The 27352-nt window shown below is 41.0% G+C and overlaps 1 protein-coding gene and 1 pseudogene across 11 annotated transcripts in view; one reads left to right on the forward strand and one right to left on the reverse strand.

Annotated features, from left to right (window-relative positions):
• The window catches only part of GBF1 (golgi brefeldin A resistant guanine nucleotide exchange factor 1), a 119364-nt gene that overhangs the window by 67047 nt on the left and 24965 nt on the right, over window positions 1-27352 (forward strand). For all 11 annotated transcript variants that reach the window (XM_049645615.1, XM_049645618.1, XM_049645617.1 and 8 more), the window contains exons 4-7: window positions 19503-19634; window positions 24833-24951; window positions 25485-25593; window positions 26122-26182. In XM_049645615.1, the coding sequence (XP_049501572.1) occupies window positions 19503-19634; window positions 24833-24951; window positions 25485-25593; window positions 26122-26182 (421 nt within the window). The remainder of the gene's footprint in view (window positions 1-19502; window positions 19635-24832; window positions 24952-25484; window positions 25594-26121; window positions 26183-27352) is intronic.
• Window positions 5678-7425, reverse strand: LOC125932907 (60S ribosomal protein L37-like; annotated as a pseudogene).

A 27352-nucleotide genomic window follows, 5' to 3' on the forward strand; every position in this document is an offset into this window, starting at 1 on the left:
CTCATGCTCTGTCTCTCTCTCTCTCTGTCAAAAATAAATAAACATTAAAGAAAAGAAAAGAAAATCCAAAGCAGGCTCTGCACTGACAGTAGAGAACCCAGTGCAGGGCTTAAACCCATGAACTACGAGAACATGACCTGATCTGAAGTCAGATGCTTAACTGACTGAGCCTCCCAGGTGCCCCAGTTCTACTTCGTGATTGGAGGATTGGCATGTGAGGGGTTGGTATGGGACTGTTGTTGTTTTTTTAAGTTTATTTGTTTAATTTGAGAGAGACAGAGACAGTGCAAGTAGGGGAGGGGAAGAGAGAGAGGGAGACTGAAATCCCAAGCAGACCCTGTGCTGGCAGCACAGAGCCCGATGTAGGGCTTGAACCCACGAAACTATGAGATCATGACCTGAACCAAAACCGAGTCGGATGCTCAACCAACTGAGCACTCAGGCACCCCTGTATGGGACTGTTTTTGCAGACTAATTATCATAATGGAATTTGTTCCTACCTTCTTTATTAATTCCCTCTTTTAGACCAAGTAGCTACTCTAAACTCTTAGGTTCCCACAGCCATCTTTTGTCTAGTCAACTTCCAGTACCAAATAACTATATTTATTATTGTAAGGAGGGACCTGGTTGAACAGGGTAGCAGAGGAAAAACAAAAATGTTTCCACCTTCCCATTTGTTCTCTTTGGTGAGGCATAACTCTCATGGACAGAAATACAGAGTTCACTTGATCATGGAATGCCAGACAAGGGGACAGGTGTAAATTGTACTTGTTCTCCGAATCTGCCTACTCTCCAGGAAGGACAGCCTCCCCCTTTCCTCCCCAGCACCAGTCTAACCCTTTCTCTCATCATGGCTTGTCACAAGAGCTCTCTCCTATGCTGGTTCAAGTAGAAATAAAATAAAATGTTATTCCTTTTCTTTTTTTTTTCACATAGTACTTCTTCCCACCCTGGGTTTACTAACTTGGGCTTAAATATGCACCAAGCAAAGATGTATAGTCCTCCTCCCTTCCTCCCCCTTAGCTTGGTCTGAAGGAAGGCAGCAGGTGATGGAATGCATAAAAGATAGGGGTATGGGTAGGGGGGTGGGTGGGGGGAGGAATCTTTTCTCACACACTATGGATGTTGCTCAACAGAACGGGTGTGAAATTTAGTCAGAGCCACAGCATGTGTTTCAATTTTCCAGGGAATTTCCTCTTCTTAACTGTAGGTTTAACCCTTTTTTCTGTGTAGTGTCAAGGGCTACCCAAGATAGATGAAATGAGCTATTTGCAAGGAGAAAATGCTAGGATTTACAGGCCCCCTTGAAGATCTAGGGTCTCCAGCTTACTTCCTGCCAGATGGTTGTGGAAAAAAGCATAAACTTTGGAGTTGGATAGACCTGGGTTCAGATCCCATCTGTACCATTGGGTGGTCTTGGGCAGTTACTTGACCTATTTGAACTTCCTATTTTTTAATCTGTAAAATGGAGATAAAAACTTTCTAATAGGGTTCTTGTGAGGACTTATGAAATGTGTGCAAGGTGCCCACTAGTACATTGCATACCTTGCACATAGTAGGCACTCAACATACATTTGTTTGTTTATTTTTTCTCCAATCTTCCTACTGGATTTTGAGGATATTTACTCTTCTTTTATCCTATGCCCACTTTGGGTTTGCTGTTTAAGCAGCTTCTCACATCATAGATTTGTTGCTTTTCTCTCTGAGTTTAACTCTTAAGTGTGTTAGAAAGGAGACATCATTTCACATGATAACACAGAATCTCTCTGGAGATCCTCATTAAGGTGAAAGGATGAGTCTATGTAACAATGCTGAGAATCCCATCTGATCCTGAAGGCTGCATGAACTTAGAAGAGTTATAAAATCATACCTTGATAGAGTTAAAATTGAAATGTAGAAGCCCTCTAGTCCATTGTACAGAGCACTGTGGCTTAGAGGCCATGTCTTATGCAAGGCCTCTTGACACAGTAGTGGTGGTTCTGAAACTAGAGTGCTGACCTACTTGTCTGTTAGTCTGGTTATAATTTAATTTTTTTGAAGACTTGAGTTGTAATTACTAAGGGCATAGCTTTTGTTGTATGTGAACTTTCTTCTAAATTGGAACTCTGATTATACTTTTAGCAATGGGGAAGTAAACTCTGTTGAAGACATTTCAGTGACACTCCTTCGGGAAGCACAGGGCCCCTGAGGGTATGTCAGTTACCACCTGAAAATCTCTTCTTTCCCCAAAGGTTGCCCAAGGGGCACTGAGGTGGCAGCTCAGCTGGCTGTTGAGCCTCTGCTCCCAGAATGGTGAGTTGGGAACCAAGTTTGTTCTGTATCTTCATTCTTCCAAATAGTGCTCAGTAGGAGAGGCTTACCCCAAATTGCCAGCTCTGTCCCTTTTTTAAATTGAAGTATAATTAATATACAATACAATATACAGATCTTGGGTGTTTAGTTGATAAATTTTGATATTTATATAAACCCACTGTAACCACCATACCAAAAAAAAAAAAAAAAAAAGACCATTAACATTACCCTAGAAAGTTTCCTCATGCCCCCTTTAAATTACCCCCGACACATACATACACACAAAACCACTTTCTGTGCCCTATTATCATAGATCAGTTTTGTTTTTGGATTTAATATAGTTGGAATCATACAGGATATACTGTTTTATATCTAGCTTCTTTTCACTTAGCACATTGGAATTCATCCCTCTAATTGCATGTCTCACTAGTTTTTTGTTTGTTTTGATCTTTGTTTTGTTTGTTTGTTTTTTGTTTTACTGAGTAGTTTTCAGTTGTATGGATAAACCACAGAATATTTATCCATTCTCTTACTAAAGGACATTTGGATTGTTTCAGTTTTTGTCCATTATGAATAGGCTGCTATAAACATTCCTATACAAGTATTTTTGTGAATGTATGTTTTAGTTTCTCTTGGGTAAATACTTAAGAGTGAAGTTACTGAATCATAGAGTAGATGTGTGTTTAACTTTAAAAGAATTAGTTTTTCAAAGTAGCTGTAACACCCAGTCTATCTTTTTTCTCCCCTGAGGAGCTAGGCTCTTTAAGTTAAGGATTTGGCAGGAGAAGAGAACCCACATCATCAGGGTCCCTGCTGCCAGAGAACAGTGGCTGAATCAGACACTTAAAAAGTTGAAACAGGTGTTTGAAACCCTACTCCAGCCTCCCTATTTGATGCCAGCCCCCTGAGAGGCTGGGGCTTGGCCAGCAGAATTCAGACCTAATCTAATGGATGCTGGATTAGAGACTTTTGCGGGACATGACTACATAATAGTGTATATACTGTGACTTGATATATTTGAAGCAGGTAGATGTACATGTTTATGTAGGAGAGGGGCCTTTAGGGTCCCAAGTACTTCTTGAACATAGGTGAGTCTGTGTGCTAGATGAACGCCCTTCCTTATCCTTGCTTATTAACCCCCCACTCTTTTCCTTGAGGCTATGTGCAGTAGAAGTCAGCACTTCCCTTAGTGATGTTAATTTTGCCAAGGGCCTTTAGCCAGGTAGGATTTAGTATCCTGTGTGTCAAATATTATGGGAAATAAATTATTCCCTGGTAAAGTATTTCTCTATATTTTTACTGCCTTTATCTTACTTAGGCCTTGGGAAACTAATTCTCAAAGGTTAAAGCAAGAAATTGAATGCTAGGGTGCAGGCATCCAAAGCCAAATGACGTATTATACCAAAACTGTAGTTTCTCTAACCATGTTCAGTGGAGTCAGAGTTGACAGAAGTGTAATCTATCATTACAGGGCTGCTTCAACTGAAGAATTTGAAAGAATCGGTTCCAATTTTAAATCTTTTCTAATATTGGTTAGAAGAGTCCATGGAGAGAAGAAATAAGCTCCCCATGCTAGTCTAGTGTTTCCACAAATCCTTGAGGGGAAAGGACATTTCTGAATTTAGGTCCACCTTCACAGGTGGCCATTCCTTTACACCTAATCTGGATATCTTCAGACCTCACTCTTGGATGCAGGGTCTGCTGTTGGGCTGCATCACGTGGTTGCCATTCTGCGTATGAAGTAAGCTGAGATTCATAGACTACAATTCTTTCTGTAGATATTTTTCTTTTCATTATCATAGTAAAATTGACTTTTTTTAGTGTATAGTTGTATGAATTTTAAGACACACGTAGATCCCTGTAACCACTGTGACAATCAGGATTCAAAAGAGTTTCATTGCCCCAGAAAACTCTGTCTTATCTCTTTAAGTCACAACCTCCTTGCCACCCCAACCCTTCTCAACAACCATGGATGTATTCCCCCACACTGTGGTTTTATCAAGAAGGTCATAAAATGAAGTCATACAGTGTGTTACTTCTGAGACTGGCTTCTTTCACTCAGCATGATGCGTCTGAGATTCAGCTAAACTGTTGCACAGATCAATAGTTTGTTCCCTTTTTAACGTTGAGTGGTATTCCATTGCATGGATGTACCACAGTTTGTTTATCCTATCCATTCACTAGTTGAAGGACATTTATTTGGCTTCTCCAGTTTGAGGCGATTTTGAGTACAGCTGCTATAAACATTCACATACAGGTTTTTGTGTGAAGAACATCGGTTTGCATTTCTCTAGGATAAACACCCAGGAGTGGGATCTCTGGGTCAAAGGGTAAATGTATGTTCAGCTTTATAAGAAACTGCCAAACTGTTTTCCAGTCTCTGTGTGACTTTGCATTCCCACCAGCAGTGAGAATTCTGGTCTCTGCCCATCCTCTCCTGTACCTGGTAGTTTCAGTATTTTTACTTAAGCCATCCTAGTAGGTAGGTAGTGGTATCTCCATGTGGTTTACATTTGCATTTCCCTAATGGCCAGTGACACTGAACCTCTTTTTCATGTGGTTATTTGCCATCCACGTATCCTTTTTGGTGGACATGTGTGTTCAAGTCTTTAGCCCATTTTTTAATATGAATTATTTGTTTTCTTACTGTTGAATTTTTTTTTTAAGTTTATTTATTTATTTTGAGAGAGAGAGAAAGAGAGGGAGAGAGAATCCCAAGCAGGCTCCGCACCATCAACGCAGAGCCTGATACGGGGCTCAAACTCACAAACCCCAAGATCGTGACCTGAGCTGAAATCAAGAGTCAGATGCTTAACCAACTGAACCACCCAGGAGACCCCTTACTGTTGAGTTTAGAAACTTCTTTTTTTTTTTCTTCTAAGTTTTATTTATCTATTTTGAGAGAGAGAAACAGAGGCAGCACCAGTGGGGGAGGGGCAGAGAGAGGGATAGAGAGACTCCCAAGCAGGCTCTGCACCATCAGCACAGAGCTGATGAGGGGCTCAAACTCACGAGCCCCAAGATCAGACGTTTAACCAACTGAGCTACCCAGGAGCCCCCTTACTGTTGAGTTTACAGACTTCTTTATTCATTCTGGACTCAAGTCCTTTATTGGCAATACAGTGATTTACAGATGTTTTCTCCGAGACTGTAGCTTGTCTTTTCAATCTCTTAACGGTATCTCTCATAGAGCAGGCATTTTTAGTCTGGTGTATCCATTTTTTTCTTTCGTGCATTATGTTTTTGGTGTCATATCTAAGTACTCTTTGCCTAATCCCAGGCCACAGAGACTTTCCTATGTTTTCTTCTAAAAAATCTACAGGTTTATGCTTTTTGTTTTACATCTGTGATCTATTTTGCGTTAATTTTTCTACAATGTGTGATGTTTCAATGGAGGTTCTATTTTGTTTTGCATATGGATGTCCAGTTGTTCCAACAACATTTCTTGAAAAGAAATTCTTGCTCCACTGAATTGTCTTTGCACCTTTGTCAATCATTAATTGGCCTTATTTTTGTGAGTATATTCTAGGTTCTCTATTCTGTTCCACTGATCTGTGTGTCTAACTCTCTGAAAGTACACTGTCTTGATTAACTTGATTCTAAGTCTTAAAATAAGGTAGTGATCCTTCCAACTTTACTATTTTTCAATACTGCTTTCAGCATTCTGGTTCCTTTGCCTTTCCATTTCAACATAAATTTGTCTGTATTTACAAAACAAATCTTGTTGGGAATTTGACAGGAATTGCACTGAGTCTATAGATCAGTTTAGGGAGAAATTACATCTTTACTAAGTTGTGCCTACCAATTCATGGACACGGTAGTCTCTGTTTATTTATATCTTCCTAATTTCTTTCATCAGTATAGTTTTTAGCATACAAATTCTATATATGTTGTTAGATTTATATGTAAGAATTTAATTTTTATTTGGTATGTTTGTAAATGATATTGTGTTTTGTTTTCAGATGTTTTAGTATTTAGAAATGGGACTGATTTTTTTGTTTTGTTTTGTTTTAAACCAGAACATGTATTATGTGACTGATCATTGAAATCCTTAAGATGAACTGGATACTGCAAAAGTTGCCCTCTTGGGCTTAGATGCCATTCTTTCACGGAATCCATGCCTGAATCTGCAGTATACAATTTTTAAGTGCCTCATTAGACCGTCCCAGTGGTATTTCATCTTTTAGCCTTGGCACTCCAGTTTTACTTTCTCTTCTGCTTGGCAGGATAGCCGTAACTGCCACAGGTTGACTTCTGAAGGTGGTAGGCCTTAGAGTCACAGCAGTGTCACAACATGTGTGTCTTATTGCAACACTTTCCAAACGATGATATCCCCTTCATCATCTCATTTCTGTGGCCAAGATCAAAGAGATGAAGTATGATTGATTTTTGTGTGCTGAACTTATATTCTGGGACCTTACTAAACTCACTTATTAGTTTTAGGATTTTGTTGTTGTAGATTCCTTGGGGTTTTCTACATAGACAATTATGTTATCTGTAAATAGTGAGTTTGATTTCTTCCTTTCTAATAATGTACATGCCTTTTTATTTCCTTTTCTTGTCTCACTGCACTGGCTGGGACTTCCAGTAGCGTGAAAATAAACATCTTTCTTTGTTGCCAATTTTAGGGTAAATGCATTCAGTGTTCCACTGTAAAGTATGATGTTAGTCATATGTTCACTACCAGGAGTGGATATTATATTTTATCAAAAGCCTCCTCTTCATCAATTGATATGATGAGTGGTTTTTCTTCTTTAGAATGTTAAGATGGTAGATTAATCGATTTTCAGATGTTAAATCATCCTTGCATTCCCAGGATTAAACCTTACTTAGCCTTGGTATATTATTCTTTTAATATATCGCTAGATTTTATTTGCAAATCTTCTGCTCCATAAGGTGAAAGAGCTCACTATGGCATGAGAGGCCTGGAGCAGTCAGGAGTGATACCATATAGAAGCTTGGACAAAGTCCCATAGAGAACTCTCTGGAGGCTCTGGATGTGGCTCACATAGTATATAATCCAGTCAACGGACAAGTGATCATTAGTCTCACTACTAACAATAGTCAGGCATACAACACCCAAGCTCATCTGTCAAATTAGGTAGCTGGAATCTATAACTGCTAAAAATACATTCATTCTATGGGGCGCCTGGATGGCGCAGTCGGTTAAGCGTCCGACTTCAGCCAGGTCACGATCTCGCGGTCCGTGAGTTCGAGCCCCGCGTCAGGCTCTGGGCTGATGGCTCGGAGCCTGGAGCCTGTTTCCGATTCTGTGTCTCCCTCTCTCTCTGCCCCTCCCCCGTTCATGCTCTGTCTCTCTCTGTCCCAAAAATAAATAAAAAACGTTGAAAAAAAAATTTAAAAAAAAAAAATAAAAATACATTCATTCTAGCACTTCTATTGTGTGAGTCAATGCTTATGGAGACTTAGTGATAGAAAACTAGAAGAGCTGGATTTTTTTTTTTTTTAAGATTTTATTTTTAGGTAATATCTACACCCATTGTGGGACTCAAACTCACAACCTGAGATCAAGAGCTGCATGCTCCACAGCCAGGTGCCCCAAAGCTAGACTTTTTAATGAGCCTACCAGGAACCTTCATTATCACCCTCACTCCCATACCCCTCCAAAAAAAAAGAGAATCGTGATATATACAATTAACTTTCCCAAGAGTTTGGTCTAGGCAGAATCAGTTTTGCTCTCTAGGTTCAACTGCTGATTGCTAGGAGCATCAGAGACATTCTAACAAGAATACCCCCTGCAGCTTTTGGTGGGGTGGAGGGGGGGGAGGTGGGGATGGTGGGAGATTGTGCTTCTAGCAGGGCACCACTTGTAAGGTCCTTTCCTTCCTTCCTTCCTTCCTTCCTCCCTTCCTCCCTCCCTCCCTTCTTTCCTTCCTCCCTCCCTCCTTCCCTTTTTCTTTCTTTCTTCCTTTCTTCCTTTCTTTCTTTTTTTTCTTTCTTTCTTAATAAACACTGTTTTTTTTTTTATGTTTATTTATTTTTTTTTAGAGAGAGGTACAGCATGAGCAGAGGAGGGGCAGAGAAAGAGAGACAAAGAATCCCAAGCAGGCTCCCCACCATCAACACAGAGCCCGACATAGGCCCAAACCCACAAACTGCGAGATCATGACCTGAGCCAAAATTAAGAGCTGGATGCTTAACTGACTGAGCCACCCAGCTGCCCCAAGATATTTCTGATTATTTTTTCTTTTTAAAATTAAAAAAAAAAAAGTTTATATTTATTTTTGAAGGAGAGACAGAGCGTGAGCAGGTGAGGGGCAGAGAGAGAGGGAGACACAGAATCTGAAGCAGGCTCCAGGCTCCAAGCTGTCAGCACAGGGCCCGACACGGGGCTTGAACCCACGAACCATGAAATCATGACCTGAGCCGAAGTCCTACGCCCAAAGGACTGAGCCACCCAGGTGCCCCAGGCATTTCTGATTTAAGAGGTACCTCTTTGTAAACACATTAGTAAACACATTAAAAAAAAACAAAACTGGAATTTCAATTCATAATCCTGTTAAGATGTTCAGATGGTCCTCTAAAACAGTACTTCTCAAACTGTCTGTGGTTAAGGGCCAATTTTTTCCCCCTTTATATCAATCCATTGCAGATCCATTGTTTTATAAACTATAATAAAACGAACTGCTAGAGAAGGAAATTTAAAAAACAAAGACATAATACAATATAAGCTCTATTTTATTATTATAACATATATAAAATTGTCAATATATATAAACTGTCAAGATGTTATAAAAGTTTCTAAGTGTTTTCCCTCAATTTCTGTACACATCCCACCATGTACCAAGCAGCAGTTTGTGAACCTAAAATGGTTTACAGATTATACTTTGAGTAAAAGTGCTCTACAAAAATAAACCCTAATTTTCAACTGGCCTTTCTAGAAAATGCTCCAAATCCTAGGTATTACAGCTAAGATAGGCCCTAAAAATAATTTATGAATGAGAGATTTAAGATTTAGAAAGGTTAAGTAATTTGTACAAGGCTACAAAGCAAGTTAGTGTTGGAACCGAGACTAGAAGTTGAGGGCGCTATGTAAAAACATGAACTTCTGAGCAGGATCCAAATTCTAGTTCTGCAACTTAATGGCTGTGTGATAGATACTAAATTTTCAAAGACTGTATTTTATTAGGTGTTAAAATAGGTGTTAGAGAATTAAAATAAGTTATATTTAAAAACAAATAACAGCAGCTAACATTTATTGAGCATATACTATGTGTCAGGCACTGTGCTCGGTAATTTACACATATTATCTCATGTAATACATGTAAAATATGTTGTACAATGCATGGAATAAAGTGTAATGAATATAACTAAGATATTATTATTCTAGTTTTTTAGTTCTGGAGTCCCAGTCCAGGAGTCTTTTTTTTTTTTTAATTTTTTTTTTTTAATGTTTATTTATTTTTGAGACAGAGAGAGACAGAGCATGAATGGGGGAGGGGCAGAGAGAGAGAGAGAGAGAGACACAGAATCGGAAGCAGGCTCCAGGCTCTGAGCCATCAGCCCAGAGCCTGACGCAGGGCTCGAACTCACGAACCGTGAGATCATGACCTGAGCTGAAGTCGGACGCTCAACCGACTGAGCCACCCAGGCGCCCCCCAGTCCAGGATTCTTAATACTCTAAGTTACTGTAAGTTCAGTTTATTTCTTAAGATTTAAGCAAATATCAAAAACTTCAAAGGCAGGCCTTCTATCTTTGATTACTAAAGCTTAAAAGGGATAAAAATGAAGGATAGATGCCAAGATAACTAGTAGTTATTATTTACGTAGGGTGCAATTTGGGATAGCTCTTCTAATTTCTGAGGGTTTCAGCTTTTTCCAAGGTATGCACAGTTATCATAGAAAGGAAGAGGCTTCCCTTTTTAAACAAATGACTGAAACATTCATCCTCTTTTTAGAAGAGATAAAAATAACAATATTAATAGCAGGTACTATTTATATTACCTTGTGCCATGCCATGTGCTAAGCACCTTATATACCTTTTCTCTTCGTAATTATCCCCATTTTGAAGATGAAAATGAGACTTAGGAAGTGATCTACTCTTCAGCTAAGACTGTACAACCAGCAAGTGGTGTAAATGGGAATCAAATCCAGGTTCATGTGACTCCAAAATCTGTGCCCCTAGCTATTCAACTCCACTGCTTCCTATGAAGCCAGAACAGAAAAGTTTCTGGTGTTCTGCCGCCTGGCTCAGTCTGCCCTGGGAATGAGATTCAATTGTCTAGATCTTCTTCAGAAGAGTGAGAAAAGCTGCCTGAGTCCTTCAGGGGAAAGGTGCCATGATGCTGCTCATAGTAAGCAGGCTGATTAATTTCACAACCAAGGAGACATCTGATACCACTGCCAAGCAGCCAAAATTCCCGCCCTGGAAAGTTGTCAACTTCAAGGCACAAACAGTCCAGTAAACAGAGAGTGCAGATCAGGTAGAGGGGTACTCTGAAGGTGACTGGTTCATGTTCCAAGATGGGAAGGGAAAAAAAGGAATGATTACAAGGAGGGGAAATTCAACTCCCTATTGAAGAAAGAACACTTGGGATCCTTCTAGGACTAAGCCACCTGCTTCTAAAACCAAATCTGAGACCTACTTCTGGCTAGTCAGTGCTGAATAAGAACAATTACAACAAGAATTATTAAACTATTTCTGGAGAAGCTCATGAACCACTTCACAAAGCAAAGTGAAACCTTTTAGAGATGTCTTGGTGGTACTCTGCTCACACTCTGTTCAACAGCAGTAAGCAGGGAGCTCAACTCCATATATAATGATATTAAAACAGAGAAGTCTCAGTTTGGCCCAATAGCAATTTGAGAGTCTACAGATGTCCCCAAGTCTCTTGTCTTTTCAGATGATGAGGTGACCTGTCCAAAAGGGAATGAATCCTGACACTGTTTTCTCTTTTTATGTGAGAGCTTGCCATCCTCTCTGATAATCTATGTCAAAGGTCTCAACAGTGGCATCAAGTGCTGCCCTTAGACAAAAGGAAACACTTTCTTATTAGCCTACAGGGGAGCCGTCACCAACCTCTCAGGAGGTTGGTGTTCTCCAGCCTGCAGTAGCCTTTTCTCATTTGGCCAGCATTGGGCTGGCACATTCCTGAGCCAAAATGCACACATAAGCTGCTTTCCCTGGTAGCGAAGCTCTTCACTCCTGAGTGACTCTTGTCAGGGGCGGTTGGGCATTCTCAATTGGATTACGCTGACAAGGAAAAAGGCCTGTGGTATATTATTTCAACACCATTTGGCTTCAGAAATGCCTGTCTCGACCCTTTTGCCCTCAGAGCCTACTTCTCCCTTCTTACTTTCTAGAGGGTCACCAGCCTGCTCCCATCCTTGCTCTTCATCCTGCAAATATTGGCTCATGTTTCTGGAGACAGAATATCGTCACTCACAAGGTGGATCATGTATAACAGACTAATAAATCAGAGCATGATATAAACAGAAGTTCATTTACCCCTCTTGATACTTCTATATCCAGAGGCACAGAACAAAATTATCTGAGCATAAAAAGCTTTTCAGTTTTTGGCTTTTCTGTTTATGCCTGCACATTCCATTTTAGGAAAAAGTGTTAGGTCCTCATATTCTACTTTTCTGACTATGCTATACCCAGGAATATTTCTTGTAAAAGACAAAGCAAGATTAGGAACGATCTACAAATGGAATTTTTGAGATACTGTAATCTCAGGAGGAAGGAGCTGTGCTCTTTGTGGTCACTAGGGGGGACATCAAGTGTAGTGGTCCAAAGCATAAAATAAACTAAACTTTGGTAAAGCCAGAAGCCTCTGGAGTATCTGCCACACCTGCCATCCCTTTATTTCCAGACCTCAAATGGTCAGGTGGGGATTTAGATTTGACTTCAGGAACTGACTTGAAGGAAGACTACCAAAGGACAGCTCTCAGAGAAATGTACTACCTTCCAGACTTAAGGGTCAAACCCAGACAAGGCTTTGCAAACTGCTCTCTACAAGAGGAGAAATAAAATAAAGAAATGTCCAGTCTTGGCCTATCACTAACTATGTGACCTTGGGTAAAACACTTCACTTCTTTGGGCCACAGTTTTCTCATCCACAGAGTTTTCTTAGGGAAGATGGTGGTGGCAGTAGTTTAACTGAATTCCTTAAGGCTCCTTTAGATCCCTAAAACTTAACAAAAAGCAAAGTACAGTTTGGGAGTAAGTGCACATGAATGCAGACTGTCTGTTAAGAAGGTAGCCCGGGGGAAAGCAATTCGTTTGTCTAAGATCTTGACAGTAGATCCTCTTTTTTCCTTTTCTTAAACAAATGCTTAGTTTCTCAAGGTACCTTTAGATTTGGGATGGGAGAGCGGGGAGATTGTCTTTGATATTATAACTCTTTATGAGACAAAATATGATGGCTTAATCACTATCACATCCAGGTATAAGGTGGGTCGATGGGCCAGCTAGAAGATAATGGTACCAACCATTTACACTAAGAAAGGCAAATTATTTCTAATACTTGATCCTTTAAAAATTCTTTGGGAAGTATTCATTTTTAGGCTGATTCTAGCCCTTAATGGCCAATCCAACCTGAATAGCCAATTTAGCTTGATGCTAGAAGCTGCCACCTACCACCCTTTCAAGAATACTACTACTCCACTGTCCAGGACAACAACCTTAATTTGACTCAGACATCAGTAACAGCTACACAGATTATTAAGCTTAATTGTTATACATAGATTATTTTATCCTCCCAATAACCCTGAGAAACAGTATTACTGTTCTTATTTTACAGATCAAGAAACCAAGGCTCTAAATGGTTAAGTGACTTGCCCAAGATCACACAAAAAATGAAAGAGGCAGAATTTAGAGCCAGGTCTGTTCTGGTTTCCAAAGTCCATGCTCTTAAACACTTATTATATTCTTAAATGTTACACCATGCTATTGCTACAGGTTTACTACTAGATGTATTAACTCCATGAGTCGGATGGCAAATAAAAATTTAAAATTCAAATATCCTGGAATTGAAGTTTCTTCTCTAACTTTCCTCCTCCCTAACTGATGACTAAACACTGTTAGTTATTGATTTTAGTACCGCCACAAGAATTAAGTATCAGGTTTGCCCAGGTTCCCTCCTAATCCAAGAGGAAGAGTGAGGCCCCTTTAACAAGGCCGGCAGGGCTAAATGAGGCCCACAGGGACTGGCCTCAAACGTATTGCAGAGGCCCAAGGACAGACTGATCCATCTGTCTTACTGAGAGCAAAGTTTGATGTGTATCAACTCTATAAACACTAGTTTTCACCCTTCTAGAGGAAATTGGCACATATTGAAAGGAAAGCAATTAGATGGTAACATACAGGCAAGCCAGAGCTGCTCTGGTCCTTTACTCTGCCTTGCCATTTTCTGCATACATTGTTCAAGACCAAGCCCAAACTTAAGCAGGCAATTTGAAAGCCCAGGAGAAATTAAAAAACTTGTGTTACTATACTTTAAAACAGAACAATTCACCCCAACTTTATGCAGTCATTACACTTGAAGCAACTTTTTCAATCCTAATTCCTCTCGTATTCTAGTAAAAAGTTCCAGTGTTCGATAGCAAGAAGAGAAGACAATTACAGGTTTATTATCAATTACTACCCTGTCAGGTCTCCTAGAGGAGACCCTAGAGGGGCCCTGAAGAGGCAGTAAAAGGAAATGAGAAAGAACTAAATTCTGAATTAACATTAGCAAAGTCTACAGATATGTAAAAGACTAAAGGGTCAAGAGCCAAAACTTCTGGAGAAGATTCGGAGAATCCCCAAAGAGTATCAGTTATAGGCCTGGGAACAATCTTCCCTGCCCCTTACGTGTACAGAATCCTATTTTTCAAAATTTATGCTTATTTATTTTTTTAATTTTTACCTTTTTTTTGAGAGAGAGAGAGAGAGAGAGACAGGGCATGAGCAGGGGAGGGGCAGAGAGAGCGAGACACAGAATCCGAAGCAGGCTCCAGGCTCTGAGCTGTCAGCACAGAGCCCAACGTGGAGCTTGAACCCATGAACTGCAAGATCATGACCTGAGCTGAGGTCGGATGCTTACCAACTGAGCTACCCAGGTGCCCCTATTTAAAAAAAAATTTTTTTAAGTTTATTTTTTTAATTTGAGAGAGACAGAGGGAATGAGAGCAGGGGAAGGGCAGAAAGAGAGGGAGAGATAGAGAGAATCCCAAGCAGGCTCTGCAGGGTCAGCACAGAGCCCGACTTGGGGCTCAAACTCTTGAAACTGGGAGATCATGACCTGAGCAGAAATCAAGAGTCAGACACTTAACAACTGACTAAGCCACCTAGGTGCCCCCAGAATCCTATTTATTCACTTTTTTCTAACAGCTGAAAATGGTTTCTACAGCAGCAGATCATAAATTCTTAGGACACTAAGACTAAGGAATCTTATTCTGCCTCAGCCACTCTTTGCACTATTGGGTTCATCAAGAATTTGATGATAAGGTACATTTCCCATTTTACAGATGGGGAAAACAAAGGCATCAAAAATGTAACCCATAGGGGCCAGGACAAGTGTTCTAACCGCTTGCCATTGCTGTCTCTAAAGACATGTCTGTGAGCTGGAGAATGAACAAGAACATTTTTGGAAACAGCAGTACTCTGAGAAGTCATGTTATTTGCTCTGAAAGGTGCCCAGGGAAACTTTTAGACAGCTGAATCTGGAGGAGCAATCCTAAAAGTGTTGGGAAACAACCATATTCAGAATACATGCAACAGAACCCGAGTTCAGCCAACACCTGTTTCCCCAACAATATCTGTCTATCTGTCTCTTATTTTATCCCAACTGCACACAATACAAAAGCTGCATTATTCTGGTAAAGTTGCATACCAGCCCAGAGCACACAGTTAATGTTTTTTACAGCCCACATGCCTTCTTGTGATGGATGGCCATTTTATAATGAAATACTTTATGCTCAATCAACTAACTTACAAATAATAAGTGTTCCATTACATGCCATTAAAAATAAACCCAAAATCAGGAAGACTCCAAAAGAAATAAGAACAAGAGGACAAGGGTGATTCCTGGAAAGAGAGGAGGGACCCAAGTGTGAATCCTCTGTAACTCTTTCAGGACTAAAGAGGTACAGTCCGAAGGAGAATTTGGTCTAAAAAAGGCATTGATTTCAACAAATGATGTTAGAACAACTGGACATCTATATAACAACAACAACAACAAAAAAGAACCTCCAATGAAACGTCACACAGTGTAGAAAAATTAACTCAAACAGATCATAGATGTAAACAAAGAGCTGAAACCTGTATATTTTTTAGGAGAAAACATAGGAAAGTCTCTGTGGCCTGGGATTAGGCAAAGAGTACTTAGATATGACACCAAAAACACAATGCACGAAAGAAAAAAATGAATACACCAGACTAACTAAAAATGCCTGCTCTATGAGAGATACCATTAAGAGATTGAAAAGACAAGCTACAGTCTCAAAGAAAACATCTGTAAATCACTGTATTGCCAATACAGGACTTGAGTCCAGAATGAATAAAGAAGTCTGTAAACTCAACAGTAAGGGGGCTCCTGGGTAGCTCAGTTGGTTAAACGTCTGATCTTGGGGCTCGTGAGTTTGAGCCCCTCATCAGCTCTGTGCTGATGGTGCAGAGCCTGCTTGGGAGTCTCTCTATCCCTCTCTCTGCCCCTCCCCCACTGGTGCTGCCTCTGTTTCTCTCTCTCAAAATAAATAAAACTTAGAAGAAAAAAAAAAAGAAGTTTCTAAACTCAACAGTAAGGGGTCTCCTGGGTGGTTCAGTTGGTTAAGCATCTGACTCTTGATTTCAGCTCAGGTCACGATCTTGGGGTTTGTGAGTTTGAGCCCCGTATCAGGCTCTGCGTTGATGGTGCGGAGCCTGCTTGGGATTCTCTCTCCCTCTCTTTCTCTCTCTCTCAAAATAAATAAATAAACTTAAAAAAAAAATTCAACAGTAAGAAAACAAATAATTCATATTAAAAAATGGGCTAAAGACTTGAACACACATGTCCACCAAAAAGGATACGTGGATGGCAAATAACCACATGAAAAAGAGGTTCAGTGTCACTGGCCATTAGGGAAATGCAAATGTAAACCACATGGAGATACCACTACCTACCTACTAGGATGGCTTAAGTAAAAATACTGAAACTACCAGGTACAGGAGAGGATGGGCAGAGACCAGAATTCTCACTGCTGGTGGGAATGCAAAGTCACACAGAGACTGGAAAACAGTTTGGCAGTTTCTTATAAAGCTGAACATACATTTACCCTTTGACCCAGAGATCCCACTCCTGGGTGTTTATCCTAGAGAAATGCAAACCGATGTTCTTCACACAAAAACCTGTATGTGAATGTTTATAGCAGCTGTACTCAAAATCGCCTCAAACTGGAGAAGCCAAATAAATGTCCTTCAACTAGTGAATGGATAGGATAAACAAACTGTGGTACATCCATGCAATGGAATACCACTCAACGTTAAAAAGGGAACAAACTATTGATCTGTGCAACAGTTTAGCTGAATCTCAGACGCATCATGCTGAGTGAAAGAAGCCAGTCTCAGAAGTAACACACTGTATGACTTCATTTTATGACCTTCTTGATAAAACCACAGTGTGGGGGAATACATCCATGGTTGTTGAGAAGGGTTGGGGTGGCAAGGAGGTTGTGACTTAAAGAGATAAGAGGGAGTTCATATAGAACACGTACTGTATCCCAATTGTCACATCTTCACAGTGATTACAGGAATCTATACATATGTTAAAATTTATAGAACACTATACCAAAAAGAGTCGATTTTACCAAATCAAAAAAAAAATGGTGTACATGGCTCTGGAAGTGTCAAACCACGGCTGTGAAATCTCCCTAGTCTTTCTAGAAAGTACAGTTATAGCAACTGGATGAAAGCTCAGAATATCTGTTCCCTGCCCCACTTCTCAATTAAAGATTATTTTTTCCATCTAGACTTTTATATCTCAAATATACTAAACATGACCTTTTTTTTTTTAAGTTATTTATTCATTTTGAGAGAGAGAGAGTAAGTGTGCAAGCAGGGGATGGGCAGAGAGGGAGAGTGAGAATCCCCAGCAGGCTCCGAGCTATCAGTGCAGAGCCCGATACGGGGCTCGATCTCATGAACTGTGAGATCTTGACCTGAGCTGAAATCAAGAATCAGATGCTCACCTGCCTCGGTGCCCCAACCATATTTTTAAAATGACAGAACAAATCATATGTAATAATTATGTTTCTAAAGCAGCAAGACTAGATGACTTTATATTTTTTAATGTGCTTTAAAAAAGTATTTTATATATTTCCGTTTTTTCTAGTATTTCTATTCCTTGCATAGTTCAACCCTCTACCACCTCACACACACAAAGGTTTTTTTTCTCCAGGTTTTTCCTGCAAATTGTACATCTTTAGGTGGGGGTAGGTGGGGGATAAGAAGCAGGTTTTATACAGCTGATGTGATCACTGTACATACAGGCTTGGAAAATGCTACCCAATCTGCCAATTAATTAAAGCATTAATCTGAGGAGCAGCCAGGCTGGAGAATGTTTGCTCAAAGAGGGGAGTGGTAGGAATTGAGTGGGAAGCTCCCTGCATTTGCATGAATATGAACGTGCTCAGAAAACCCAGCTTTCTTTGTCTCTAAAGGTGGGCAGCCTTGATCTTGTCCCTAAATCTTTCTGGGCAATTTAGGAAGCTTTTCAAGGAGCTGGTCTCTCAAAGCCTGGAGCACAGCCAAATCTAGAAATGCAGACGCTATACAGCAGTGTGGAGAGCTAGTCCAGTGTAGTGCAGCTTCTCAGACCTGGAATGAAACCTTCTAAATTCAGGAATACGTGCTGGTAATTAGGTAGAATATATCTAATGGTTTCACAGATTTTGAAACCGTGTTCAAATCCCGGCTCTGCTTCTTAACAGCTGTGTAATTTGGAGCCAATCATGTAGTTTATCTAAGCTTTATTTTTCTCATCTGTAAAATAAAAATTATGAATTGTTCCTTCATCTCAGAGCAGTTAGCCCTTTGCTTTACTCTATGCAGAAAGGGAGCTAAAGAGTGGATAGGACTTTCCAAGAATACAGGCTGTCTCCAGGAGTTGGGACTGTGCAGCCTTTTGTTCTTTTTAGGCTTATTTTTCAGGCGAGGGACTATAAACCTTAGGGTTTCCCCTCACCTTCCTGGGATGTGCTACGTTCTTTATCTCTATGAGAAGTGACCTTGACCATAACAGCAAAAGACATAAAGATAGCTCATCCTAGAACCTCTTTGGTTATGTTGGCTATAGTTGAGATGAGGTTTATCTGTGTGTGTCACTAGGGAGAGTGGTGAAATGGACGTGGAAAATTGATCCAACAATGGTGATATTAAAGAATTACTTTTAATTTTTAAAATTGTGGTTAAAAAATATATATATATGTATATACATATATATGTGTATATATATATGTATATGTATATACACATATATGTATATATATATGTATATACATATACATATATATATATATATATATATGATAAAATTTACCATCTTAACTATTTTATTGCTAATTTTTTAAAAGTTTATTTTTAGGGGCACCTGGGTGGCTCAGTCAGTTAAGCATCCGACTTCGGCTTAGATCATGATCTCGCGGTTCCTGAGTTCAAGCCCTGCATCAGGCTCTGTGCTGCGAGCCCGGAGCCTGGAGCCTGTTTTGAATTCTGTGTCTCCCTCTCTCTCTCTCTGCCCCTCCCCACTCTCACTCTGTCTCTCTCTCTCTCAAAAATAAATAAACGTAAAAATTTTTTTAAACGTTTATTTATTTTTGAGGGTGGGGAGGGCCAGAGAGAGAGGGGGACAGAGGATCTGAGGTGGGCTCTGTGCTGACAGCAGACAGCCTGATGCAGGGTTCAAACTCAAGAACCGTGAGATCATTTTTGACCTGAGCCGAAGTTGGATGCTTAACTGACTGAGCCACCCAAGCACCCCCATTGCTAATTTTTTAAGCATGATAGTGATACTGTGGGTTTTTTTAACTTCTTAATCTTTGAGCTACATAACTAAAAGTTTTACAGATAAAATGATAACATCTGTGATTTGCTTTAAGGTAATCCAAAGGGAGGAAGATTGACCCAGCAACCAGGAACTTTAGCCTCATGGCACAGATAAGAAGGGCCTTTTTCTAGAGTTTAGCTTTTGTCAGATGGCATCACTTCATTTCTGTTTGTTTTCTTGCAGAACTCTCAGAAATTGAGCCCAATGTGTTCCTCCGTCCATTTCTGGAAGTGATTCGCTCTGAAGATACCACTGGCCCTATCACTGGACTGGCGCTAACCTCTGTCAACAAGTTCCTGTCCTATGCACTCATAGGTAAGAACTCAGGCTTTGTTGGATGACCACAGCACTTCATTTCCTGCCTCGCCTGGGGTGGTCAGGCCTTAGGCAATGATCTGGTGACACTGGAAAAGTTTGTCCCAGCCATCTGTTTCCTTGTAAGGAGAGAAATAGGACGGTTATTGGTTACTCATTATGCTAATTGACTCAGGTTGTGCAGTGTGGGGAGGGAGGGAACGTTTCCTTGGGACTCTGGTTTCTTTGTGCTTTGGAGGGAGTTAAGGGTATGGTGCCCTTGGAGGTTTGGTTCGGTTTATTTTTAAAATTATTTTTCAAATACAGTGCATGCTTATTTTAAGATAATAAAGAGGTGACTAAAAGAAGTAATGGTTTCTCCTTTTTCTTAATGTTCCTCCTTCTTCCTTAGGTAAATAATGTTGACAGACTGATTTGAATCTTTTTATACCTTTCTCTACATGTATACAACTATATATAAAGTATCATTTAAAAAAAATAGGATTATGTGCTATGCATTTTCTCCTTTTTTTACTTAATACTATTAACTTAGAAAGATGTACATGATATAATTATCCATCTGATTTGTTCTTTCCCCCCAGTTTTATTGAGATATAATTGACATACAACATTGTGTTAATTTAAGGTGTACAACATAATGATTTAATATATGTTACAGATGATTACCACAATAAATCTAGTTAACATCCATCACCTCATATAGTTTCAACTTATTTTCTTGTAATGAGGATTTTTAAGGTCTGCTCTCTTAGCAACTTTCAAATATACGATGTAGGTTTTTTTAAGTTTATTTATTTAATCTCTATACCTAACATAGGGCTCAAGCTCACAACCCCAAGATCAAGAGTCTCATGCTGTCTTCTGACTGAGTCATCCAGGCACTCCTCAAATACACAATGTAGTATTATTAACTGTAGTCATTATGTTGTACACTACATCCCCAGAACTTATAAATCTTATAACTGGAAGTTTATATATTCTTCTTTTAGTGTCATAAGATATATATAATGTAAAAATTGCCATTTTTATCATTTTTAAGTATACGATTCATTGGCATTAATTACATTCACAGTGTTGTACAATCATCACCACTATCTGTTTCCCAAACTTTTTTACCCCAAAAGAAACTCTAAACATTAAGGAACAATACAGCATTTCCCTTCCCCCCAAGCCCTTGGTAAGATTTTTTTCTTTGTAGTAAAAGTGTATAATTTCTATAATATAGATATAATATCAATCTTTTTCTTACTGAATAATATTTAATATTTAGGTTTCCTAATTTGAGCCACTTACAAATAATGCTGAAATAAGCATCCTTATTCATATGTCCTTACTTATTAATTTTCCTTTGTATGATAGATTGCTGTGCTTGAAATTTTTGGATTAAAGGCCATGAGCATAGTACATTTTTTTTTACTTTAATTTTTTTTTAACGTTTATTTATTTTTGAGAGAAACAGAGACAGAATGTGAGCGGGTTAGGAGCAGAGAGAGAGGGAGACACAGAAGCAGAAGCAGGCTCCAGGCTCTGAGCTGTCAGCACAGAGCCCGACATGGGGCTCGAACTCACGAGCTGTGAGATCATGACCTGAGCCAAAGTCGGACGCTCAATCGATTGAGCCATCCGGGCACCCCGCAAGTTACATTTTTATATGTGCTACCAGGTTGCTTTCCCAAAAGCTTATAGTAGTTATACTTCCAACAGTAATGTTTGAGAGTTTCCATTTCCCCACCCTTACACCTGCACTGAATATTAGCACTATTCATCTGTGCTAATTTGGTGAGTGAAAACTAGTATTTTATTGTTTTTATTTTTTTAAGTTAAACATTTGAATCTCTTCTCCTTTTTCTGTTTTTTTACTGAGTTGTTTTTGTTTGTCTTATTAATTTATAGGAGCTTATATAGTGGGGATATCACCCCATTATCTATCATAGTATTACAAATATTTTCTCCCAATCTAGCCCAAATATTTTATCCAGACTGTTGTTTATCTCTGAATTTGTTTATGGTGTCTTTTGGATTCCTTTTTAGTTGGTCTTGTCACTCAGGATCCTGAATTCCTTTTCCCCTGTTGCTAGCCCATGTGCAGGGGTGAGGAACATAGAAAACAGACAGCTGTCTTTGTTTCTAAGGAAGGAGACAAGAAAAGACTAGCTCTGGCTGTAGCTAGCTAGGGGAAAAAAAAAAAAAAGACCTTTGATTCAGGGCAAGAAGGCGCTTTATCTTTTCTAGAAAGTGGGATTTGCTTAGCAGATGCATTCAGGATCCTGAGCAGAAATCCTGGGTGCCAGCTAGGTTCTGAAGAGGCGCATCCATCTCTCCAGATACCCTAGTCTTAGCTTCATACTTTTCCTGAGCAAAAACCAGGACCGGCTACTTCCAGCCTCACCCTGAGCACCACCTGCAGGTCATCTCTCTCCACAGCCTCCAGCGGCTGCCCTCCGTGCTTCTTCCCTCTGCTCTCTTGTCAGTGTTACTGTCTCCCCTTCCTGGACTTGGCAGACACGCTTGTCATTGGAGACCTCAGGCCAGCTGGTCACTGGAGTTTCCTGTGGTGGGAAAAGAGAATGCTGGAGGTGGTGATTGCAGTGGGCATGAGAAAGGGGGCAGGAAGGAGTGTATGAAAGCCAGAAGGCAAAGGAGATGAGATTGGCAGCTTTCCCTTCAGTCTGCTCCAGAGTGGCTAGGAAAGGAGGACATTCTAAGGAAGACGCGTTCTGCTAAGTGAGCTCAAGCCAAACAATATTTTGTTTAGGCTATCCTAGAAGAAACTATCCCTCACCTGTCAATCCTGTGACCCAAGGCTTCTAGAATTATTTTAGATCCTACTCCAAGGATCAGCCTTTTGTTTGGCCCCACACAGCTGCCAGACCAGGATTTGTGCCACTGATTGCCTGGCAGGCTGTGTCTGTGGTTCTAAAGACCTATCACTCTCACCTGCCTTTTTTAGAAAATTAACTGTGCTATTTCATTCAAGCTCAGGGGATAAGAGCAACAAAGAGATCAGTTAAACTACTTTAACAAGGGAGATTACTGAAAGAGGGGAAGAAATAGACCTGTAGGAGCCTTGTGAAGCAGGAGTAAAGCTGCCATTCACATAGCTCTGAAACCCCACATAATACTGAGGACCTGGATTTCCTGTGCAAGGAAAAGTCCAGCTACGGACCACGGAGGCCTGAATAGTCAGGCAAGGGCTATGAGAGAAGACTCAGGCAAGGGCCTTCGGGTTATTGAAGGCTCAGAAACTTCAGATTTTCTGAGTTGAATGGGAGAAACATGGAGAGTTGGGGTGATAGAAGGAGCTAGGGCACCCCGTATACTATGTATCAGCATGAAATTGGCTTCCTTCTTTTTTTAAAAAAATTTTTTTTCAATGTTTTTATTTACTTTTGAGAGAGAAAAAGCTAACAGGGGAGGGGCAGAGAGAGAGAGGGAGAGAATCCTAAGCAGGCTCCACACTATCAGCACAGAGCCCGATGCAGGGCCCAAACCCACGAACCTTGAGATCACGACCTGAGCTGAAATTGAGTTGGACGCTCAACCAACTGAGCCACCCAGGCGCCCCGAAATTGGCTTTCTTCTGCATGAACTCTAAGTAACCACTCCTGGTGTTCAGTGGGGGCGTGCTGTATGGACAGAGTGTCTTTGACCAGGTGTCAGAGACTAACCAGGACAGAAGAGAAAAAAGAAAACAAATGAGAATCACTTATAATTCATGAAAGTCTTCAGGCTCGTTGTTACAAGGGAAATGTTTTGGTTTCTCAGCCGCACCCCTGAGCTTTAGGCTCAGGAACTCTGTTATTCAGATACCAAGAAAGAAAAAATGGTAAGAATTTCTTTTAATTCCCACTACTTAAAACTAGGAGGTGCTCCTGTAGTACACCGTGCTACCTCTGGAGCAACCTTTCTCTGTCACTCGCAAAGCCTTGCCATGTCCCTCCTTTTTTCCCCTACTTATGTTTCCCTTTCAAGGATAATCTGGGAAGTTCTGCAAGACCCTTGAAGGGCTTGAGGGAGGCCACTTCTTTGGCTACTCCTTTTGGATATTTAGCAGATTAATGGGAGCAGTTTCTCCCTTGGCAGTATTTGTGTTAGTTTCCAGCATGGTGCTGGTTGTCTGATCTAGCTTCTCCCCTCTTCTTATTCACTGTTGAAATTCTCTCTTCCTCCTACTCCCGGGTCAGCCAGCCTCCAATCTTGTTTAGTTTGTCCCCTTTTTCTCCTAATGCATGTTTAGTTAAGCTGGTAGAATGATTCTTGCTCCATGTCATATTGTTTTAAGTAAGAATGCAAAGCAGGAAGAAGTCTCTGATTTGCTATAAAGTGGCACCCAGATATATGTATTGGCAGCAGGGACTGTCCATTTCTTTCCACTACTCTCCTACCTCACTTGCACCTGAACACAAAACCCCGGAAGCAACCAGAGAGAGATGTGTTGAAGGAGAAAACATGAACAGAGAAAGTCTACAACCTTGGTGTTCGAAGGTCTCATCCTACTTGGCCCTTGCTCTGGGCCAAAAACTCCTCTATTTCTAGGCCCTTCTTCTCTAAAATGAGTGGCTTTACACCAGTGAGTCCAAAGTATGGTCCCCCTGACCAGCAGCATTAACTTGTCCTGAGATCTTGTTAGAAATGCACATTGTCAGGCCCCACTGTAAATCTACTAAATCAAAAGTTCTCGGAGTGGACCCAGCAATTTGTATTTTTTTTTTTTATTTAAAAAAAAATTTTTTTTAACGTTTTATTTATTTTTGAGACAGAGAGAGACAGAGCATGAATGGGGGAGGGGCAGAGAGAGAGGGAGACACAGAATCGGAAGCAGGCTCCAGGCTCTGAGCCGTCAGCCCAGAGCCCGACGCGGGGCTCGAACCCACGGACCGCGAGATCGTGACCTGAGCCGAAGTCAGACGCCCAACCGACTGAGCCACCCAGGCGCCCCGCAATTTGTATTTTTAACAAATCTTATTAGTGATTCTGATATATACTTAGGTTTGAGAACCACTGTTTTACACAGTGGGATTTGTGCTGAGGAGCTTGTTAAAGCCAGTTATGAGCAAAATTCTCCGGTAGTTCAAGTAACCATGGGTTGGGAAATTGAAGAGGAGAAAAACAGTCTCTCAAGGCAGTGCCTATACAGGATATCTTGCCTTTCTGTCTCTCCTCTCCATACAATTTAGTCTCTTTTTCTGTTGGAGCAGATCCCACTCATGAGGGCACAGCAGAGGGCATGGAGAACATGGCGGATGCTGTCACCCATGCCCGTTTTGTGGGCACAGATCCTGCCAGCGATGAGGTTGTCCTGATGAAAATCCTTCAGGTAAATGGAGGGGAAGAGCAATTAGGCTAATGGGCAGGAGCTGGTGCTATCGGCTCTCCTTACCCAAGACTGCCGGCAGCACGAAGCTGTGTTTTGACTCCGCTGGGGCTTAGGGAGCTACTTTGTTTCTAAACAAGCAGCTCGGGTACCCAGAGTAAAAGCTTTTCTAATGAAAATAATTAACAGCTTTAGATGAATTGATATCAAATACCAGAAGCCCTTAATACATTTGTACCTCTGGTGGACCATATCTGCCGTTCATCTGTGGGACTCATGGGCTAGGGCTGGAATGAGTGCTGAACTATATCTGGGTCATGGAGAGTAAAGGCACAGTTCCCAAGATAAGTTCCTGGGAGATCCCCCCACACCCATCAAACTGAAGTGAGGTCAGCATTCTTGCTAACCTCTCTTTCTCACCCGAGTGCTTCCGTAGGAGACTAAAGGAACAGAGGGCAGCTTCTTTCCCCTCAGGTACACCCCACTTTACCCAGCCTGCTTTATTTATCGCTGTATCTCCTCTTTCTTCCTGGTAGGTGCTGCGGACTCTGTTGCTGACCCCAGTGGGTTCCCACCTAACCAATGAATCTGTGTGTGAGATTATGCAGTCTTGCTTCCGGATCTGCTTTGAAATGAGGCTCAGTGGTAGGTGCTTGAATATTGGGCCTGTCACCATTCCTAGGGCCAGTGTCTGTGAGTATAAATATAGGATACTGTCTCTGAGCCCCAGAGAGGTGGAAAACTCTGGACTTGTCCTTCACCTACCTTGTGGAGCCAAAGAGGTCTAGAAGTCTTTACTTGACTATTGTGCAGCTAGAATAGAGACCTTAGTTCATTGTGCCAAGGCAGAAATTGGGATAGATCCCCAAATGACTTAGCCCAGGCACCAAATCTGCCTCCCTTGGGCTTTCGGGGATTGACACCAGCCTGCAACCCTTAAAAACGCATCATCGTGCACCAACACCCCGCCCGCCCTCAGCTTTTTCTCCTGTCTCAGTAGTGCCACCTAGTGGGCTACTGAAGTTGTGGCTGCCAGGCTGAGCTGGAGCTGGTTTTAATAAGTTTGGCATAATCCTTAGTAAACAAGGTTTGGAGGGGAGTCTGCTCTGAGAAGCCTCCTGATAATAGCACAGCAAGTAATGACACCTGTGTTATTTGTTTTTGCCTGTGCAGAGTTATTGAGAAAATCCGCAGAGCACACTCTCGTAGACATGGTGCAGCTGCTCTTCACAAGGTAAACCTGCTGCTGTTTGCTTCAGCCCGGCTGCCCGGGCCTCTTGAGCTTGCCTGCTTCCACACAGCCACTTCAGGGACCTGGCCAACCCCACAGCCACTTCAGGGGCCACTGGGATTATGGATGGGGATAGTTCACTGGGCCCAGGGTTACTGAATAAGGGGAAAGGAGAAGATAGCTGGCTTGGCCTCAGAGGGAGGCAGGGGGTTATTTGATCTAGGCCAACAGACCTTGTTCTGCTTTCCAAACTTGTGTCTGTTTCTGTGCAGGTAGCAGCTGGGAAAGGGAACGCAGAGAGGAAGCCAAATTCAAGGGAGCCTGGAACAGGGTGCTGAACTCCCAGAGCTCAGTCTGATTTCTGTGAGAAAGGACCAAGGCTAGGGTGACAAACCTTGTTGGCCCAGACTCTCCCAATTTTAGCACTGAAAATCCTGCATCCCTGCAAACACTTCATTCTCTGGCAAACCAAGACTGCTGGTTACCCTCATCAAGGCCCTCAATTTAGGGGCTATGAGGCCTTTTCATATTATGCCTAACTGCCTGTTTCCTACACCTCTTTTCAGTAGACTAACTTTGAGAAGAGCTGACTGAGGCAAGAGCTTTAAAGCCTCCCCTGGGAGATATTAATAACGGGGTTGGTTATGTATCTGTGCGGCCCAGGGTTATATAGGAAATCAGTGTACCTTCTGCTCAATTTTGCTATGGACCTAAAATTTCTCTAAAAAACAATCTAGTTAAAAAAAAAAAATTCCCCATGGTATTTCATTTTGCTCTCAGATCCATAAGTAATAATTCTTATTATCCACACATTAGATCTGCCCCTGCTCCTTGCTACAAAGCATTCCCACTCTTCAGGCTCAGATTTATTGTTTTCAAAACTCAACCTGCCTTTTACTGCTCACACTATGTCCAGTCTCCTGGGATTTTGATGGACTGCCCTCTCCCCATATTGTGCCTTTCATCTGTACTTGTTAAGTAAATACAAGCAGGAAGGGGTCGGTTTAGGATGAAAAGAGCCTCCACACTCCAAGGGCATTAGTCACTTTGCCCTGGTGACTCCCTTTTTTTTAAGAATGTGTCTGTATTATAAGTCTCCCAACTTCTTACTTTGATAAGGTTCTCAAAAGGATGAAATTAGCCTGCTTCTCTTCCTAGCTTTTCCTAAGAGAC

This window comes from Panthera uncia, chromosome D2, assembly GCF_023721935.1.
Source record: "Panthera uncia isolate 11264 chromosome D2, Puncia_PCG_1.0, whole genome shotgun sequence".
In the NCBI taxonomy this organism is placed as follows: domain Eukaryota; kingdom Metazoa; phylum Chordata; class Mammalia; order Carnivora; family Felidae; genus Panthera; species Panthera uncia.